Here is a 20,984-nt window from a genome sequence, read left to right as displayed (position 1 = left end):
CCCCTATATCTAGGAGACAGCATATGCCAGGCCAACTTCTCACAGAGAGAATTGCTTTTTTCACTCATTTAAATTATAATTTAAAATCCTGTCTCATGACAAAGCAACATTTTAAGTTACAAAGTTGTCATTTTTCTTCCTAAATCCAATGTGCCTTTCTGCCAGTGCCCAGGGTCATATTACTGTGAATAGCTCTCCTGTTGTGAGTTGTTTGTTGTGTTTTCCTTGCAGACATGGAGAGAAATTGGGCCTGAGTGTAAAGGGAGTGGGTCTTCCTAACGAGAATGGTTCAGGTAGTAGCTGTGCCTAGTCATGATAACAGTTTAAAGGACCCTGCCTGCATCAAACGGAAAGGAACATGACACCAGGCATGGCCTTACCTTTGCCATCCGAGAAATGTTGAAGCCAAACCTAGGAAAGGGGTCGAAAGACCAGAACCAGTCCAGAACACAAAGGCTGGCATAAATGAATAAATGTGGCACATTCAAAACCTCTCATCATAATACTCCTGGTTCTGAGGAAGATTCAGAATAAGAACTGGCCTGCTGTCTAAAAAAGGAAGACCGGACTTGCTTGCCTTGAACACAGGACTCCCAGAAATTACTCCAAAAGTGAGTTCCCTGCCCTGTTTGAGTTATAGCAACAAAGCAAGCTTCCAAAGACCCCCCCTGTAATCGCCAAGCTGACCACTACCACTATGACCTGCCTGAGCCCTGCTGCTGGTATCTGCTGGAGTGAGACTTCATCACTAAGAGGTGGCCTCTAGGTCCTGGACCCTTGACTGATATTAGAATGCAATCCTTCTGCCTCAAATCTACAGAAATCTGCACTCTAAGTACAAGTGAGTGCTGTTGGGTAATTTTAACAGGGAGGGGGCAGCCGGGCCACATACACAGACATACATACTCACTTACATCCATGCATTCACACACACACACACACAAACACACACACACACACTGACACACATCCATTCATTCACAACACTCACCCCAAATGTTCATACATAAGTGCGCGCATGCAAATCCTGCTTACATGCTGCATCTCTTGGGATGGAAGCTTCAGAAGTCCCAGGATGGTTGTGGCTGCTGCCTTTTCTGATTGGCTGACCTTAGGTCAACAATTGAGAGGAGGCAGCAGTCCCTACTTTGTCACAGAGTTGGATGGGGTCAGTGACAGTTGCTGACCCCATCCCAATCTGTGACGAGGTTTAGGTGATAGACTTTCGGCTCTAGGCACTTCAGGGCTTAAAATTGAAATGCCCAGGTCCGAGGCTATCAATGACGCTCCCCCTCTAAGTGCTTTGCCAGGCTGATAAGGTCACACCCAGAGGAGCTGTAACATCTTCAGTCCTGCAAAGTTCAGCTCAGGCAGCTAGGAGTCTTTGCAATTAGCATATGTTTAGCTCCTAGCTGCCTGACCTGAACAAAAAGAGTGTCTGTCAGGCTGACCTCTGCTCAGCCTGACAGACACTCTTCTCTTTGAGCAAAAGGTGCTTGGCCACTCTGCCCATTTGGATGAGCCATTGCCGCTCCAGGTAAAAATCCAGAAGTTGAGTGCTCCGATGGCAGCCTGCTTTTCATGCCAAACAGTGATTACCCACCTCAGCTGCCAATGCGAAGCTCCAGTGCTGACATCAACCTCTTTTCAACCCTCGCCATCGTGAAGCTGTAGCCAGGACTCCTTGTGTTGCCTTGAACTTTGAGAAGGTAATCCCTTCTTTTGGCAAACCTTATCCATTTGCTCTACTGCGGTCAGTCTAAACTTGTGACTTTACCTGGTCAGCATGATCAGATAACAACTAGTGGCACTTTGCTCCTCTTGGTCCTGACTTTAGTTTAAAAATGTATAACTTCGATTCTACCTATTTGATTTTCGTTGCTTTAGTTTCATTTTATTTATAACATTTTACTCTTAATCTTCTAAATTGGTTTGGGATTTTTCTTTGTTGTGTTTTCACTTTATTTCTGTTTCAGTGCTGCATAAATACTTTACATATTGCATCCAAGTTAAACTTAACTGCTTTGGTACCAAACTACCAGAGGGTTAAGCACATGTCTATTTACTTTGTGGTTCAACCAGACAAGGATTTTTCTTAATTACTTGAGCGGGGCTCTCACCTTACTCAACTAATACCCCGATTTCTTACATTATCCCATTGTCAGAGAGGGTGCACAGCAATATTTCACGCAGTGTTGCATTGTATGAGTGATAGTAAATCGAGGCAGTGGGCTTCTATTCAATTCTGAATGTCCATGATCGGCATCGTTGTATTGCTGTTGTGGGTTAGATGTTGCAACCAAAGCTGAAACATTCTCTAAACACATATTTCAAGATGCTGCTGTTCAGCTGGACCTGTATGTATTGGAAAATAGAAACCCATTTTAGGATGAAGTATTTCAAAACAATTACTTTCATGGATTTCAGAATTGAATGTTTTTCCTAAACTCAAGTAATGACAGTGTACTCAGCACACTTGAAATTGGAAGCTTAGGTTTGACTGAATTTGCTGTTCTTGATGGTTTGATTGAAATGTATTTAATAGCTCCAGATCTCAAATAACTCGAACTCTACCCATGTAGTGCTCAGTGAGTAGGTCATAAGATCTGAAAATTACATGATGGAACGCAAGGGCGGGAATCAAACTGTTTTCCAAGTTTCAAAGTTGACAGCTCTAGCCTCGAGACCATATCTCTTCTAAAGTCTAGTCACATCTCCTCTAGAATGAAGTCATGTCGGTGGACTGCTTTTTCTTAGATGCAACCTTGGTCCCATCTTCCAGCCATATATCAGCTTTTAGCTGAGGTCTTTGTTTTTCATACAGACAACGTTGATTTGTTATAACAACCATTCATCCATCCACTCAGATAGAACCTTGTAAAGTACCATATCATGTTATCCAAGGCTGACCCCATGCCATGATCCTGTCTAAAACGTAGATTAAACTTGTGAAGCTAATTATAGCTTTCAAAATGAAAATGAAAATGTTTAGTATTCTTTGGTGACAAAGTGGAATGAGGCATCTGGCCATATTCTACTGCAGATTTGATGTAGGGGCGATTATTCTAATTTTGAATAAAGAAAAATACGCTTATTTAGACGAGATGGGCATTTAATTTCAAGCAACAACTTGCTTTTAAATTGAACTGGGACAATGCAGCCAATCTGGGTGTAATTATTTTACTTGGGAGCCAATCTAGCCATTAAAATCTTTAGGAAGTAATCTGCTTTCATCCAAAGTATGGCCACACTCTGTCTGACAACCACAAATGAAAAGAGTACAGCTCTCATGGCTTTATGGGAAAGGTGGGCTCTTCAGTACATTAAAAGTTATTGTTTTCGTATTGGTAGCACATGCCATGGTATTTTGTAAGTGACCGGCTCGGGCCACTTTCATTGAGTCTTTATTAGGGTTGGATGGACTGTCATTCTGCCTGCAGAACTAGTGGAATTTGGCTACTGTTGTAACACAGAGTTCCAGTCAAATGCTGCTGATGGCCGCGTGGCAGAATGTTTTCCCGTGAGGCTCCAGAAATGCTAGTTCGAGCAAGACTTAGCATTTATGATCTTGTGCAGTTGATGTTGTTTTACATTTTTAAAGCGCGCATTGCTTGAAAAAAAGGGTTGGTGGAATGAAAGAGATGGCTTGTTTTGCTTAATTTTAAGAATACCATCATTTCAAATTGAATTGCTGTAGATTAACTGAGTAGAGTAGCTCGTGGGCCGAGAGTCTCACTCCTTTGGGTCCACCAGAGGGGTCTTACAGGAGTACCTCCTCAAGATAAATCCAGGTGCAGGGCCCCAGGATGAATGTAGCTACTGCATTCATTGAAGGATATTGATTCTCGAAAATGTCTGGGATGGCGGAAGTGACATCATGAACAACCTGACAACCAATGACACAATGATTTGACCCTTTCGCTCACCTCTAGCCTCTCAACACATTCCTAATTGCTGGTGGGGTAAAGGAAAGGGTGGTAAGTGGAAACTCCAGAAAGTAAACAGCAAATGTTGACTCTTTCTTCATTGGTGGTCTGTGCTCCATGAGATAGCTGAAGGTTTCAGTCCAATTAAACTCCTGTTTAGGAGGCGTAACACAGCTCCCTACATCCTGGTCAGAGAGGACTAGGATGGTCAGCATCTATCTGCAAACTCCCAGGCCTTCTAATAGCTTTCTGTGTTTATGTCTGATCAGCAAGGGCAATAGAAACGCAGACTATTTCTAACTTGTGACCTCTTTGCGTGGGCCCGGCTTTTTTTTATTCTATATGACGCTACTTTGTTATTCTTATTGGTATTATAATTAGCCATTAATACTTATGCTGTGTGCCTATATTTCATAAATACAAAATATACGTACAGGGTTATGTATTAGTCATATATAGTTCTGCCTTACTTCTTGTAAAGTGTGTACACAAATACATTAGTCAAGTAAGTCTGTTGTCACCACGAATTCTCAGGCTACTGTTCTCACCACGTCACTGCAGCGAAGAAAACCTCATGATCCTATGTGAAAATGACCCAAAAGGCTTGCTATCATACATTCATGAGGAGTAAGAAACACAAGTATCCAAGAAGCAGCACTCACAAGAACATCTGGAATTTTACTCCAACGTAACCTAACTCTGTGCATGGGTTCTGCAGGTCTAAGGCTGTATTCAGCTGGTTCAAGTTTGCAACACTGTATTTCACTTCCCCTGATGCAAGATCTTATCTACTAGCAATGACGACAAGGACACTTAGAAGCTCTATCTACCAATACGTACCATGCTTGTGATCTTCATTCTGTAAAACATTTTCATGTTCCCTTTTGCCAATGTAGAAGTTAAACTTACTACATATTTTCCTTTCTAGGGTAGAGTGCAATAAAGATTACCAGTTTGCCCATCTTGCTAAACCAACAGTTCCTCCACTCTTAATTAGAGTTGGGGGAAGTAGTCCTGGGTTACAGTCAGCAGAGCCTCTACTGACTCTGCCGATGGAAACCCCTATCCCGGTGGTTGGTCCACCACAAGATTGCTGGGTCACAGTGGCGGTCATCCCACCCTAATGAGGGTGAGACTACCATCACTCATAGTACCTGCTCATGTCTGCCTTGCAAAGTATGGGTGATGTCAAGAGGGAAAATGCAGAACACTGGGCCATTTTTTTCTTATTTGGACAAAGCAAATACCGCTCTTGGGAACAAACTTTGCCAGGCGAGCGCTGTAAACCTTCCTGGCGGGAACAGGAGTCGCTCTGGACCTGAGATCCCCAAGATGCAGGTGGGGATACTTAAGTAGGGATGACGGTCCTCTGCCGTGGAGACAGAGGTTATGACATCCACCTCCTGGTTAACTACCAGACCATCGGCTATGATCTAAATACGCTTGTCTTATGTATGTGTGTGAAAAGTAACAGGATGGACCTTCCGGAACTCACAAATTATCCTATCAGATTCCTGGCAAGACCACAGTATGGCCCTTGCTGCAGTACAATGTAGTGGTGGGGAGGATGGGACACCTGTCTGTTTTCTTGACTCTACATAGCTGGTGGATATACCTTGATGATTTGAGGACCAAGAGAAATTTACTGGGTGTGACTAGAAAACTACTTGGCCACATCAGCACAAGTAATGACTAAGGTCCAGCCGTGAATCATATCTTGGAGTACAGAGGTAAGTAGCCCATGTGGTGTGACTGAATGCCACAGTCACCTACCAACATGTGGAACAGGAGCTCCTCTTTCTGCTGCTGGATGAACTGAACAACATGCATGGAGACTGAGACAGCCAATGCTGAAATAAGCCATGTATCTTGGAATATTCTGCTTTCTAAATTTAAAAGGTGGATGATTTCATAGCAAATAACTCTACTAAACCAGCAGAATGACGCACTCCATCCAAGGCTTAAATGACAAACCAGTGCTCAACGACCTGCTACATTAATGTTGCATTAAGGGTTACTCATCCAACAAATCTTTTTAGTAGTCACTATGAACAGGTTTGTGCCAGGTTTAGGAAAAATACAAACTAGCATAAACTTCTTGAGATGTTATGTACTTCCCCATGTTTTGTTTAAAAATGCAGCAAAAACGACTGCAGGAGCTGACTTTATGCAGGAAAACTATAGGAAAGTATGTTTGTGTGGCAATATAAGTCAATTACCGTTTTGCATCTATTGTGCTGAAAACGTTTTGCAGAACGGAAAGTGAAACTTTCCCAACATCAAACTTTGCCAATAGATCAAAATGGGTTACATTCCCATTAATGAACAACCACACATGTACTAGTCAGCATGCCAATAGAACAATTGATTCTCCCGCACCAGCATAGCAGATCGATCAACTCACACGGCGTGACTGTGTGTCACATGCTATCGGCTCTGTTCACATGGTCTCCCTGTGAAGACCATGTGGACAGAGGGAGAGAAACGTGAGCTGGAAACTCATTTAACACTCACCTTCTTTTTCACTCTCTCTCTCTCACTCACTCTTATTCACGCTCACTCATTCTCTCACTGATATCCTCTGCCCCTCACTCTCTTGCTGACTCTGTTGCATTCACTCTATAACTCACATTCACTATCCCACTCACTATCTCACTTTAGCTCACTCGCATTCTGTCACTCTCAATGTCTGTCACTCTTGCACTCGCATTGATTAACATTCATTCTCACTCGTATTCATTGTTTGATTCCATCGCTCTTACTCATTCACTCACTCTCACTCTTGCACACACCCAATTAGACACATAGTGCCTCTCTAGCATGCACACATGCTTACAGCATGTGATCGTTTTTGTTATTTCACGTACCCTCTGCTGTCTGACTCTGTTCTGCTTTGGGAACTCCACAGCCTCTGACTCTCCGTTTATAGATCATGGACACACAGTGGGATAGACAGTGCAAGGCCTGAGTTGGTCCTACCCTGTTAATCGCGCTGTAATAGTGGCCCTGGGACTTGCAGTTGGTTAGAGTGTTGAGAGGCAGCACTCTGATAGAGATGTGTGAGTCCTGCTTCAAGTCCCACCTCTACCCGTGTAGAGTGGTGACTGTCAGCACTCTAAATGCACAAATTGCACATACAGTCTAGAAGTGTTGTATGACAACCACGCATGCCTAAACCACGCGTTCCTTAACAACGTGGTAGAAACAACAAATGCTTCTAAACCACGAATTGCTTGACCACGCAAGTCTTTGCAACAACTTGCCTTAGGGAAAGCGATGGATTTAGGAACAGTATAATTTACTATTCCAAATACAGTTAGCGCAACAGTAGGGAAAGCATTTGACTTTAAAGTCCAGCACTGTTTTACCTAAGGCATGTCGTTGTAACAACATGCATGGTAAATTAATGTGTGGTTAAGACGCATTTGTTGTTCTGACCGTATTGCAAAGGCAACGTGTGGTTCAGCCGTCATAGTAATGACTGTTTCTCGTCTAGAAGAGGTCTTCTAACCCACCAATAAATGCACAGTTTGTTGTATATGATTTTTTTAGGGTCAGTCCAAAACTGCTTGAGGTTGTCACACTGACAGGTGAAAAAGCATGCACATACCGCTTTTGCCTTGGCAGGCAAGGAGAACTTGTTCAGGCTGTCATGCACACTCTGTGTATGCTTTCTACTGTCAGTCTGAGAATCTGAAGAAGTGGTGCACAGCTTCAAACTATCAGACTGCAGGATCTTAAAAAATGAACACTCAAATGTGGGAGTTGCCACTGTCACATATCAAAGTAAAACAGTTGATAACAACAATAACATCAGAAATACAAAATGATCAATAGCACAGAGAAAAAAGGTCACGTAATATTATCAGTATTAGTTTATTGTGAACTCCACGGTGGTGGTGCGTGCCTTGCCGCAACGGTGGTCTAACCACCCTATTACTAGTTTGTCGGTCGGACCGCCAAAGGACTGCTGCAACCACCGGGGTTCGGTGATGCCTCAGCGGTGCTGCAGCAGTGTGAGGCCGCAGTATGCTGGTGGTGCCACTGCAGAACCGCCAAGCATATTACGAGTTTCCTCACATCCGCTCTTTTCATGGCGGTAAGCCCGCCATGGAAAGGGTGGCGGTGAGGAAATAAATGGGGCCCTACAGGGCACCCTTTCGCATCAAGGACAGGGATGCGTGCAGGGGGGCGGGGGGGGGTCACAGCGTATGCCTCCTTGTGTGCATGCACTTCCTGTTCCTGCACGGCATGGACTTCACAGTCCACGACGTGCAAGAATAGGCTTTGCCGCTCCTATTGCAGTGCTTTTCTAATAGGCACCGACAAAAGACCGCCCATCCGACAAGGCAAAAACTCCTGATCTGGTGGGGAGCTGGCAGTCAAATCTGGTGGTGTAGAGCAGGGCGCCGATCGTACATCCCGCTCCTACACCGCCAAACTCATAATCAGGCCCTAAATATACAACATTGGTTTCTTGGCGCTAAAAATCATAAATAGCCTTCACTTGTCAAGATTGTAAACAGTTCTAAGACTTCCTTGACTTAAATCCATGTAAGGTTTCCTAAGTTTAAGGTTCAAAATAATCTTTATTTGGTCAAAAAAGACCATAAAAGTACATGTTAAAAACAATTACAAACAAATCACAGACTTTAAAATCACAAAAGTTAATCACTAAAATGTACATCATCATTGCCCTTCCATGGCATCATAGCTGAATCATGTTGCATTTTGTTTCTTTAGCACCTTGGTTTTCTAAGTTATGTATAGCAACATTGGCATGAACAGTTACTACATGACCAAGGGTGATGAGTAAAAAATTAACATACTCTCCCATAAACTGCATGACAGTGGGAAAGTCAATGTCATGCTTTCAATCGGCTGAAACATTGCCCGGCATATTTAAGCAACACCTTGCGACTGTAACTTCTCAAAAGTATCACATGAGTAGCAGATACATATGAGGAATCCATTAATTGCAGGAATAGGTTATGCAATGTTGATTGATGTGGCTGAAAGTAGGGCGTGTGGAATTTGGCAGTCAAAAAAAGTTAACTGGATACATTCAATTTAATTTGTATCCATTGCAGATTTGAGCATCATACTGTGTGATGGTACTCACTGGTTGTCTTACTGTTCACATTGATGCTAGCGTACTCTTTGCAATCGCTTAGAAAAGGTGGAAATAAAATATGATTTTTCTTTTTTTATTCCACAGAGAATGGAGACCACCTGAACGGCATACGCCAGAGGCTGCAGAATGCAGAAAGAAAGAACCATGATCTTCTCAGAGACTTGAATAATACCGTTGGGAAACTGTCTGCAATTCCCAGTGGTAAGTGCTAACGGGCCATGGCTTTTATCCGTCACGTTTCATAGGTTTGTCTATAGTATATTTCTGCATGTCTTGTTATTTATTAAGAGATGAAGGACTGCCCTTAGACTTTCACCCACAGTTGATCGGGTGATAACTTATTTCAGATGTGAATTTAATATTTTCTGCTTCTCATTCATTTGTGGCAGACAGATGTGCAAGAAATCTTTCACACGTTAGGGAATCCATTTAGTGTCAGGCTTCAGCTATTGACTATATTACACATACAATGACACATATAGATCATACATACCAGTAGTTATTCTTTTCATCGTATTTATCGGGATCTTGTATGCAGAAAAAGTTCAGTTTAGAGTATGTGGCAAACAGGGGGCAAGGAGGGTGTGTCATTTGTGGTTTGTTACAGCTTTACAAAAGTAATCTGAGACAAAATCCTAACTTTATGATTTTTGGTATTCACAAAGGGCATTTAGGAGTAGTAAAGTTAGGATTTTTTCTCAGTCAAACGTAAGTTTTGGTCTTAAGTTTAACTTAAGTAAAACTTAAGTTTAACTGAGACAAAATCATAACTTTACTACTCCTAAATGCCCTTTGTAAATACCATAAATCATAAAGTTAGGATTTTGTCTCAGATTACTTTTGTGAATCTGGCCCATTTTCCCAAGGGTATGGGAGTATGGCGAACAGGTGCATGACACGTTCCTGGTTTCTAGAATTACTTGTGTAATTGTTTTTGCTCGTTTTAATGGAAGATCCCTGATGGCAAAGCTTACAAACAGGGTAGAAAACAGCAGTCTCAATACAGGAAGTATCTGCTCTTCCACACACTTGATATTAACAGTGAACAAACCCTCTACCTTGGTAGAAGATTGCTTGTGGAGAATCAAAACGTCTTCCTTTTAACAAATCTGTGGTCTGTGGACAAACACTGATGAATACATTTCAATTTGTTATGGATTTCTGGTGTGATTTTTGGCACTTATTTGTGAATAGAGGCTAATCCCAAATATTTATATTGGAACTCTAGGGATTATCTCCTAAGAGAGCATGGGTGCTTACGCAGCACTATGCAATTGTGTGCTCAACCGTAGGCATTCTTAGTGGTAAGTAAATTGATACAAAGCTTTGCGTTGTCTTCTGCCAGGTGTGCGTGCATGAAAAACCTTAGTAAATAACCCCTCCTTTTGAAAGTTATCTAGTAGAAGATACCAAGAAGGATAGGACTTTGGGAATTGATTGAGAGGTCCTAGTTAGAAATCCCTAAGCCCAGCTTCCTGGAAAGTAAAGGACAGTAAAGGGACATTAAAAGATTTAGGGCCTGATTTAGAAGTCGTGGAGGGGAACACCCCGTCACAAATGTGACGGCTATCCCGTTCGCCATATTAGGATCACATCCTACACTTTGGGGATCATAATGCAGCGGACAGGTTATCTGTCACATTTGTGACAGCGTATTCCCTATGCCGACTCCTATATCAGGCCCTTAACTCTATTGTATTTTGAAGTAGCTGATTATTGATTGTGTACTGCTGAAGGATCATACATGCAAAGCCATATGAGAATAGGATCATCATTTACTTTGCATATTGTATTTGAGCACATTTACCACACAGGTAAATTTGCTGCATAATGAATATCCATCTGAACTAAATAGGTCATATCATCCCAGCGTGAGAGTTTTTTTCTTTATCGGAACTATGCTTCATATGGGCACACTACTGCAAGGTTTAGAAGTCTGTTTCTAGTATCTTAATGCTATATCTTCTTGCTGTTGACTTAGCATATAGGAAGCCCATACAGGATGTGTAAAGAGTAGTGTATTTTGTACTTATCTCTATGCATACCACACATAGCTTACATCATGAAATTCTTTTTAGTGTTGGCAAAGCAACCAGCGATATTAATTTGTTTGTTTACCCTGGCGAATGCTCTCTGTGGGTGAGTGCATGAGTATTTCTTGGAGCCTTCGGTCATGAAGTTAGCAGTTCCTTTATTAAAGTCTTCTTAAACCGTAATGGCAGGTGATCGAATATCATCTGAATATGATGGCTCCTGACAGAGGACTTATTACTGGTGCACATGCGTAATGCTGCGCTACTGTGGAAGTGGTACAACTTACTTTCTTGTTGCCACTTAAACTTCAGCAGTGGAACTGGTGTACATGTCAGTAACAAGTGCCATCCTTTCATGTTTGTCTGATGCTTTTCATCTCCCCTCAGTTCTGGTACGAAAGCGTGTTCACGTTTATAGTGTACATGTAGCGCTTTATAGTGATTGAGGTCAAATCGAAGTTTTAAAGTGCTGCTTAGCCTGAAATAAACTAATACATTAAATGAAAGTCAGGTGCTTCTACAACTTCAGTGTCGTATGTGGCTAATTAGGGATATTGTGACCTTAAATCACAACAAAATATGTACATTGGTAGTGCCACTTTTCTGGGAGTGAGTGTATGAAAAGTTTCAGTGCTCCGTCCATCATCTCATTGTGTTTGCTATGTTCACACTAAGTTGGCAGGGTATGCCCAGATGTGGGTCACTTGCTCACTTTACCACTGGATTCAAGCTTGCCTGGCTGATGGAGGGTGTTACCCCGAAACCAGTCCCAGGATGCTTGATTCCGGTCCAGGGAGGAGCTGGATTGGCAGTTCGGGCTGGATTGTTCCCATGAGGCACAGGGTCAAGACTGATTTGCATATAGTTGGGTGTGAACTGGGGTGGCGAAGTGAGCTAAAGAAGAGTGAGGGATTCAACCCATATCTGTGACTGGAGGTGAGTGTCTGAAAAGATGCAGCGCTCCGTCCATCATCTCATTGTGTTTGCTATGTTCGCCCTAAGTTGGCAGGGTATGCCCAATTGTGGGTCACTTGCTCACTTTACCACTGGATTCAAGCTTGCCTGGCTGATGAGGGGTGTTACCCTGAAACCGGTCCGAGGATGCTTGTTTCCGGTCCAGGGAGGAGCTGGATTGGCAGTTCCAGCTGGACTGTTCCCATGAGGCACAGGGTCAAGACTGATTTGCATATAGCTGGGTCTGAACTGGGGTGGCGAAATGAGCTAAAGAAGAGTGATGGATTCAACCCATATATGTGACTGGAGGTGAGTGTCTGAAAAGATTTAGCACTCCGTTCATCATCTCCTTGTGTTTACTTTTCTGTAGGTATATCTACTATTTTTGGGCAATAGATGTTACCGGCCATATCAGAAATACAGATTGTCAGAAAGTCCTTGGCGATACAGCGGCTCACAAGTTTACACCAAAATATCCGGGTGAAAACTGCCCACCGATTGAGAGTAACAAGCAGGCATTCCTGCTTTCCAGGTGCCTTGCAAAGGTGTGGTTAAGCCACTGGTGATGAGGGCCTGTGTAACATTAAATGTTTTTTCAGGTGTTAGAGTTTGTGTGCTCACCATTGACTCCTGTCTGTTCCCTAAGGTGAGTTATATCACAGTGTCAGGAGCAACCAGTGCACTGGGTTTGTGGCGACTTATCCCTTTGGTAGATCCTACATTACAATAATTATTCTTTGATTGAGAGTGCCATGTCAATATGTTATAACAAAAAAATGAATATAGTCAAAATTGGAACTATATTATAGCCAATGTCCAGCCGGGCATGGCAACTTTAATAAGTGGAAGTTCTTAACAGTAGACCAGGAAATGTAAGTAGAAATTCGGTGGGACACAAGCCTGTATCCTATGACTTACATACCAAGTAGACAGAAAATGACAAAACACATTCAGGCAATTACAGTGATGTTTCTTTTAGAAATAATGAATAGCGAAACATCTGATATTCAGATTGCCACCTTCACACTATATTACATACAGCAATATTAAGGTGTAGGGTGGGCAACAGAGTCGACGGCGTTTCGATCCTTATGAGAGAGATACAGGATCATCATCAGGACTTAATTAGTTAAATTGCCCTTGTTTAGAATGCCTGAGTGAACATCGGACAATAAGGCAAACGTAAAACCAACATAGATATGGAAAAAATCAATAAAAATAATAAAGGGGAGGGAAGGGAAAAAGGAAAAAGGAAAATAATAATCAATCGATTTGTAATTACATATAAACATAACATGTCGCATCAAAATGGCACTACGTCAGATCAAGGGTTCGTTCCAGTGTGCATTCCTATGCAGAAGTGACATCGCAAGCATTTGTTTTATGGCAACCAATATCTAAACAGAAATGCGGAAACAGGCGATGTTTAAAGGTTACGTTATAAAAAAGTGTAAAAGACATCATGTCATCCCTGGTTTAATAATCACTACCACTAGTTGCGCGGTGCGCTGTGAACCCGTGAGGCGCACGAGGACGCTAAGTGAAGAAGCCAGTGGTATCCGAAGGGTAAAAGGAGGGGTGGCAGGGAACGAAAGTGAAGTGGGGGTGAGTGGATGGGGGATTACCTCATGTTGCCATGGAGGCAACGGAGAAGATGCCGATTCGCGATCTGGCAACGTTGAGTTAAAAATACGAGTTAAGGTAGGACAATGCCTGTGAAGAAATGGATAACATAAGATGGGCGAAGCGTAGTAGTGATTGCGTAGGACGTGCCGTAAATGAAGGGCTTACCTACGGACAATTCTTCCGGGAAGAAGGACACGGATAGGTCTGGTGAAGGAAAGTGAAAGAAATAAATAAGGATCCAAGTGTAAGGAGCGGGACATCCGGATCGCGGGTCCGTGGTGGCAGGGCTTACCTCAATCAACTGGCAGAAATGGGTTCCGTGGCCATGCAGTGTGTACGGACGATGCCGGATCAACTGTGGAGGCAGAGAGGTGAGGCTACGTAATGTAGGTGTTTCAGGTCATGTGGGTGGTCACATGGTAGATCATGTGACCAGGGTGCAACGACGTGCGAGTGTGAAGGCGAATATCGGCGGAACCAAAGCGCCATGTTGGAAGGGTGATTAGATGATGAGAATAGTGGCCAGCGAGTAGAGGGGTGAGTAGAAAAGAAGAGGGATATAGTAAGAAAGTGAATGGTAAACGTAAATCGCATATTACAAAGGATTTTCAATATATACATACATATAAATAAACCATGTAATTTAGGTGGAACAATAACCATCAGACATCCAGTGATGGGAAACGATTAACATTAATCACGGAGCCTGGTGTGGAACCCACGAGGGTGTGACCTAGAGTAGGTATTAGTCATTGTTCAGAAAATTGTAGAGTGAAATGAATCCAAAAAAGTTCATAGCAAAGAGGTCCAGTCCTCAAGGCGATTCAGCCCACTGTGTATGCTTCCTGTTTTGAGAATCCATTTCAGTTCCTCTTTGTTTAACAGTTGGGCGAGATCAGCGCCCCTGGGTGGGATCTTCACTACAGAGATTACTGTCCAGCGTATTTCATTCTCAGAGTGGCCCTTGGCCTCAAAATGTTCGACCAATGGAGCGTTCGGAGTTTTGCATCTTAATCTGCTTCTGTGTTGGCAGATTCGTACCCGGATTTTTTGTGTGGTCTGACCTATGTAAATCATATCGCAGGGACATAAGATAGCATAAATCACATTACAGGTGTTACAATTACTGAATTGTGTGAGTGGTTTACGTATATTTCCATATACAAATTCCTTGCAGTCATTGGTAAAACCACATACAGAACAATTGCCACATTTATTATGACCAGTCAAAGATGGTAACGACCAAAGGTCATGAAGGGTACCGGTGTTTGTGGTGCTAGGGAGAGCTGCTCTGACCAAGTGGTCCTTAATGTTCTTGTTTTTCTTAAAAGCAAAGAGAGGTTTCTCTAGGTTCAGTATTCCAGCATTAACTACACTCCAATGCTTTAGAATGCTTTTCCGTAGTTTGTGTGAGGAGAGGGAAAAAGTTGTAACGCATACTATGCGATTCTCTGATTTTTTGTTTTTGGGTTCCAAGAGAGTGTCCCTGGGACAGTACCAAGCTCTTTTGAGGGAATTTCGGATCAGTCTTTTGGGATAGCCTCTGGAGGTCAATTTGTTGCTTAGTACTTTAGCTTCCCTGAAATAATCTTCCTTAAGAGTGCAATTGCGTCTGATGCGGAGATACTGAGAATAGGGAAGGGAGTCTCTAAGAGCTCTGGGATGATTGCTGCTGTATTTCAACAAGGTATTGCGCTCAGTTGGTTTTCTGAACAGGCTAGTGATCAGAAACCCGTCTCTGTGAATTATATTGAGGTCAAGAAAAGGAATGGAAATTTTGTTGTGTGTGAGTGTAAATTTCAAACCACCGCAGTTGTTATTCAGCCAGTGAAGGAAATTTTCGAGCATTGTCTGGGTGTCATGCCAAATAAGGAAAATATCGTCTATGTATCGTTTCCAGAGTGACAGGGCAGAGAAAAAAGGATTGAGTGGGACCATTATACAGTTCGTCTCCAGAGCATTCATGTAAAGGATCGCCAAATTTGGGGCAAAAACTGCCCCCATCGATGTTCCTTTAGTTTGCTGATAGTAATGCCCGTCAAACAAAAAGAAATTCCTGGTCAGGCAGATCTCAAGAAGTTGCAAAATAAAAATAGTTGGAACTGCGTGTGGTCTGATGCGTGTCTCTAAAGTTTCTTCAATAACGAGCAATGCATCTCGTTGGGGGATGTTAGTGTAAAGAGACTCAACATCGAGAGTGCAGAGTGTATCTGTAGAGGGATCAAAACTGTGGTTTTCTACCAATGTGATCATCTGCATACTGTCTCTGACATAATATGGTGTAGATGGGACGAACTCCTTTATGAAAAAATCTACATACAAGCCTAGTGGCTCTAGAATGGAGCCGCAACCGGAGACGATAGGACGTCCAGGGGGGTGTTCAGTGTCCTTGTGGATTTTGGGTAGGGTATAAATAACTGGTATCCGAGGGGCCTTAGCATTCAAAAACTGGTATTCGAGTTTAGAAAGGAAACCTTCGTCTAGGCCAGATTTGGTGGTTTGCTGGATCATTTGTTTGAGTTCATTAGTGGGGTTAGTGGGGTTAGTGGGTAGTCTACAGTAGTGATCTGTATTCCCTAGCTGTCTTAATATTTCGTTTTTGTAGGTAGTGGTTTCCTGGAGTACTATCCCTCCCCCTTTATCAGCAGGTTTGATGACTATCGTGTTGTTATTCTTAAGAGTCTGAAGTGCTGATTTTTCTGCCAGTGAGATATTGTAAGGGATATAGTGGTGTTCTTTGGCCAGTTGTGACAGGTCATTTAACACCAATTTTTCAAAGGTGGAAATTATAGGATCGATTGACGTAGAAATCTTTGGTGAGATAGGGATAAGTACGTTCAGTAGAATAGCTCTTAATAGAATAGCTCTTAATATCTTTCTTTACTTTGGTAGATTTCTTATTCTGTTCTATTCTATAGAATTCTTCCACTGTTTTTTGAACTTGTTCTAACAGCTGCTTACTGTCAGAAATCGTGTCGTTGCTTGTTATTTGTCGTTCAATATCTGTTATCTCTTCAAGTAGTTTTTTGAGTTCCACACGAAGTGATGCGAGGGAAAAAGGGAGAGAGTTAAGGGTAGATACGTATTACAGGAAACAGTGGTTTGGTCTCACCAAAGATTTCTACGTCAATCGATCCTATAATAACCAACGCAACAACCGCCCCTGGGGACGTTTCAATAGAGGACAAACTCTAGTTGGATTCTCTGACACTTCTGTAGAATCCTCTGATAGCTCAGACCCAGGCGAAGGGACTAGTAGTGCCAATAGAACACCAGTTAATCCACAACCTTCAACCTCTTTTTTAGGACGTGGCCAGCACGAGCCACCAAGGAGAGGGGGTCTGAAACGTGCCCATTGGCAAAACCAACCAGGCGAACGGCAAACCCGACGCAATTACTACCGCTGGTAGACCAATCAGAGCACATGGACACCACCACCTCCCTCACCCAGATACAATCCAATCTCTCACTCCCTATATTCAATCTCACTGAACACCACTTGGATGACTCAGAATTATCGATACTTAGCAAGGGTTTGTCATTCGTACCCATCACAAAAACCAATTTTCTCGACCTACAAACAGAAGTCTTGAGATTTTTTCGCAAACTGAGATTACACAGCTATTTCCTGTTAAATCCTTTTTTACCGAAAGCACCTAATACTCCTTTGAGGCCTCCTTCCACTTTCTCCCCGTCGGCCAATATGGTCCCACCGGAGATTTCCACCTTTGAAAAATTGGTGTTAAATGACCTGTCACAACTGGCCAAAGAACACCACTATATCCCTTACAATATCTCACTGGCAGAAAAATCAGCACTTCAGACTCTTAAGAATAACAACACGATAGTCATCAAACCTGCTGATAAAGGGGGAGGGATAGTACTCCAGGAAACCACTACCTACAAAAACGAAATATTAAGACAGCTAGGGAATACAGATCACTACTGTAGACTACCCACTAACCCCACTAATGAACTCAAACAAATGATCCAGCAAACCACCAAATCTGGCCTAGACGAAGGTTTCCTTTCTAAACTCGAATACCAGTTTTTGAATGCTAAGGCCCCTCGGATACCAGTTATTTATACCCTACCCAAAATCCACAAGGACACTGAACACCCCCCTGGACGTCCTATCGTCTCCGGTTGCGGCTCCATTCTAGAGCCACTAGGCTTGTATGTAGATTTTTTCATAAAGGAGTTCGTCCCATCTACACCATATTATGTCAGAGACAGTATGCAGATGATCACATTGGTAGAAAACCACAGTTTTGATCCCTCTACAGATACACTCTGCACTCTCGATGTTGAGTCTCTTTACACTAACATCCCCCAACGAGATGCATTGCTCGTTATTGAAGAAACTTTAGAGACACGCATCAGACCACACGCAGTTCCAACTATTTTTATTTTGCAACTTCTTGAGATCTGCCTGACCAGGAATTTCTTTTTGTTTGACGGGCATTACTATCAGCAAACTAAAGGAACATCGATGGGGGCAGTTTTTGCCCCAAATTTGGCGATCCTTTACATGAATGCTCTGGAGACGAACTGTATAATGGTCCCACTCAATCCTTTTTTCTCTGCCCTGTCACTCTGGAAACGATACATAGACGATATTTTCCTTATTTGGCATGACACCCAGACAATGCTCGAAAATTTCCTTCACTGGCTGAATAACAACTGCGGTGGTTTGAAATTTACACTCACACACAACAAAATTTCCATTCCTTTTCTTGACCTCAATATAATTCACAGAGACGGGTTTCTGATCACTAGCCTGTTCAGAAAACCAACTGAGCGCAATACCTTGTTGAAATACAGCAGCAATCATCCCAGAGCTCTTAGAGACTCCCTTCCCTATTCTCAGTATCTCCGCATCAGACGCAATTGCACTCTTAAGGAAGATTATTTCAGGGAAGCTAAAGTACTAAGCAACAAATTGACCTCCAGAGGCTATCCCAAAAGACTGATCCGAAATTCCCTCAAAAGAGCTTGGTACTGTCCCAGGGACACTCTCTTGGAACCCAAAAACAAAAAATCAGAGAATCGCATAGTATGCGTTACAACTTTTTCCCTCTCCTCACACAAACTACGGAAAAGCATTCTAAAGCATTGGAGTGTAGTTAATGCTGGAATACTGAACCTAGAGAAACCTCTCTTTGCTTTTAAGAAAAACAAGAACATTAAGGACCACTTGGTCAGAGCAGCTCTCCCTAGCACCACAAACACCGGTACCCTTCATGACCTTTGGTCGTTACCATCTTTGACTGGTCATAATAAATGTGGCAATTGTTCTGTATGTGGTTTTACCAATGACTGCAAGGAATTTGTATATGGAAATATACGTAAACCACTCACACAATTCAGTAATTGTAACACCTGTAATGTGATTTATGCTATCTTATGTCCCTGCGATATGATTTACATAGGTCAGACCACACAAAAAATCCGGGTACGAATCTGCCAACACAGAAGCAGATTAAGATGCAAAACTCCGAACGCTCCATTGGTCGAACATTTTGAGGCCAAGGGCCACTCTGAGAATGAAATACGCTGGACAGTAATCTCTGTAGTGAAGATCCCACCCAGGGGCGCTGATCTCGCCCAACTGTTAAACAAAGAGGAACTGAAATGGATTCTCAAAACAGGAAGCATACACAGTGGGCTGAATCGCCTTGAGGACTGGACCTCTTTGCTATGAACTTTTTTGGATTCATTTCACTCTACAATTTTCTGAACAATGACTAATACCTACTCTAGGTCACACCCTCGTGGGTTCCACACCAGGCTCCGTGATTAATGTTAATCGTTTCCCATCACTGGATGTCTGATGGTTATTGTTCCACCTAAATTACATGGTTTATTTATATGTATGTATATATTGAAAATCCTTTGTAATATGCGATTTACGTTTACCATTCACTTTCTTACTATATCCCTCTTCTTTTCTACTCACCCCTCTACTCGCTGGCCACTATTCTCATCATCTAATCACCCTTCCAACATGGCGCTTTGGTTCCGCCGATATTCGCCTTCACACTCGCACGTCGTTGCACCCTGGTCACATGATCTACCATGTGACCACCCACATGACCTGAAACACCTACATTACGTAGCCTCACCTCTCTGCCTCCACAGTTGATCCGGCATCGTCCGTACACACTGCATGGCCACGGAACCCATTTCTGCCAGTTGATTGAGGTAAGCCCTGCCACCACGGACCCGCGATCCGGATGTCCCGCTCCTTACACTTGGATCCTTATTTATTTCTTTCACTTTCCTTCACCAGACCTATCCGTGTCCTTCTTCCCGGAAGAATTGTCCGTAGGTAAGCCCTTCATTTACGGCACGTCCTACGCAATCACTACTACGCTTCGCCCATCTTATGTTATCCATTTCTTCACAGGCATTGTCCTACCTTAACTCGTATTTTTAACTCAACGTTGCCAGATCGCGAATCGGCATCTTCTCCGTTGCCTCCATGGCAACATGAGGTAATCCCCCATCCACTCACCCCCACTTCACTTTCGTTCCCTGCCACCCCTCCTTTTACCCTTCGGATACCACTGGCTTCTTCACTTAGCGTCCTCGTGCGCCTCACGGGTTCACAGCGCACCGCGCAACTAGTGGTAGTGATTATTAAACCAGGGATGACATGATGTCTTTTACACTTTTTTATAACGTAACCTTTAAACATCGCCTGTTTCCGCATTTCTGTTTAGATATTGGTTGCCATAAAACAAATGCTTGCGATGTCACTTCTGCATAGGAATGCACACTGGAACGAACCCTTGATCTGACGTAGTGCCATTTTGATGCGACATGTTATGTTTATATGTAATTACAAATCGATTGATTATTATTTTCCTTTTTCCCTTCCCTCCCCTTTATTATTTTTATTGATTTTTTCCATATCTATGTTGGTTTTACGTTTGCCTTATTGTCCGATGTTCACTCAGGCATTCTAAACAAGGGCAATTTAACTAATTAAGTCCTGATGATGATCCTGTATCTCTCTCATAAGGATCGAAACGCCGTCGACTCTGTTGCCCACCCTACACCTTAATATTGCTGTATGTAATATAGTGTGAAGGTGGCAATCTGAATATCAGATGTTTCGCTATTCATTATTTCTAAAAGAAACATCACTGTAATTGCCTGAATGTGTTTTGTCATTTTCTGTCTACTTGGTATGTAAGTCATAGGATACAGGCTTGTGTCCCACCGAATTTCTACTTACATTTCCTGGTCTACTGTTAAGAACTTCCACTTATTAAAGTTGCCATGCCCGGCTGGACATTGGCTATA

The 20,984-nt window shown here is 42.7% G+C and overlaps 1 protein-coding gene across 6 annotated transcripts in view; it reads left to right on the top strand.

Moving 5' to 3' along the window:
* Positions 1–20,984, top strand: part of LAMA2 (laminin subunit alpha 2) — a 3,129,796-nt gene that overhangs the window by 2,711,636 nt on the left and 397,176 nt on the right. For all 6 annotated transcript variants that reach the window (XM_085611831.1, XM_085611827.1, XM_085611830.1 and 3 more), the window contains one exon: positions 9,145–9,261. In XM_085611831.1, the coding sequence (XP_085467957.1) occupies positions 9,145–9,261 (117 nt within the window). The remainder of the gene's footprint in view (positions 1–9,144; positions 9,262–20,984) is intronic.

This window comes from Triturus cristatus, chromosome 6 (genome assembly GCF_964204655.1).
Source record: "Triturus cristatus chromosome 6, aTriCri1.1, whole genome shotgun sequence".
Lineage (NCBI taxonomy): Eukaryota > Metazoa > Chordata > Amphibia > Caudata > Salamandridae > Triturus > Triturus cristatus.
This window is presented reverse-complemented; position numbering and strand designations above follow the sequence as displayed.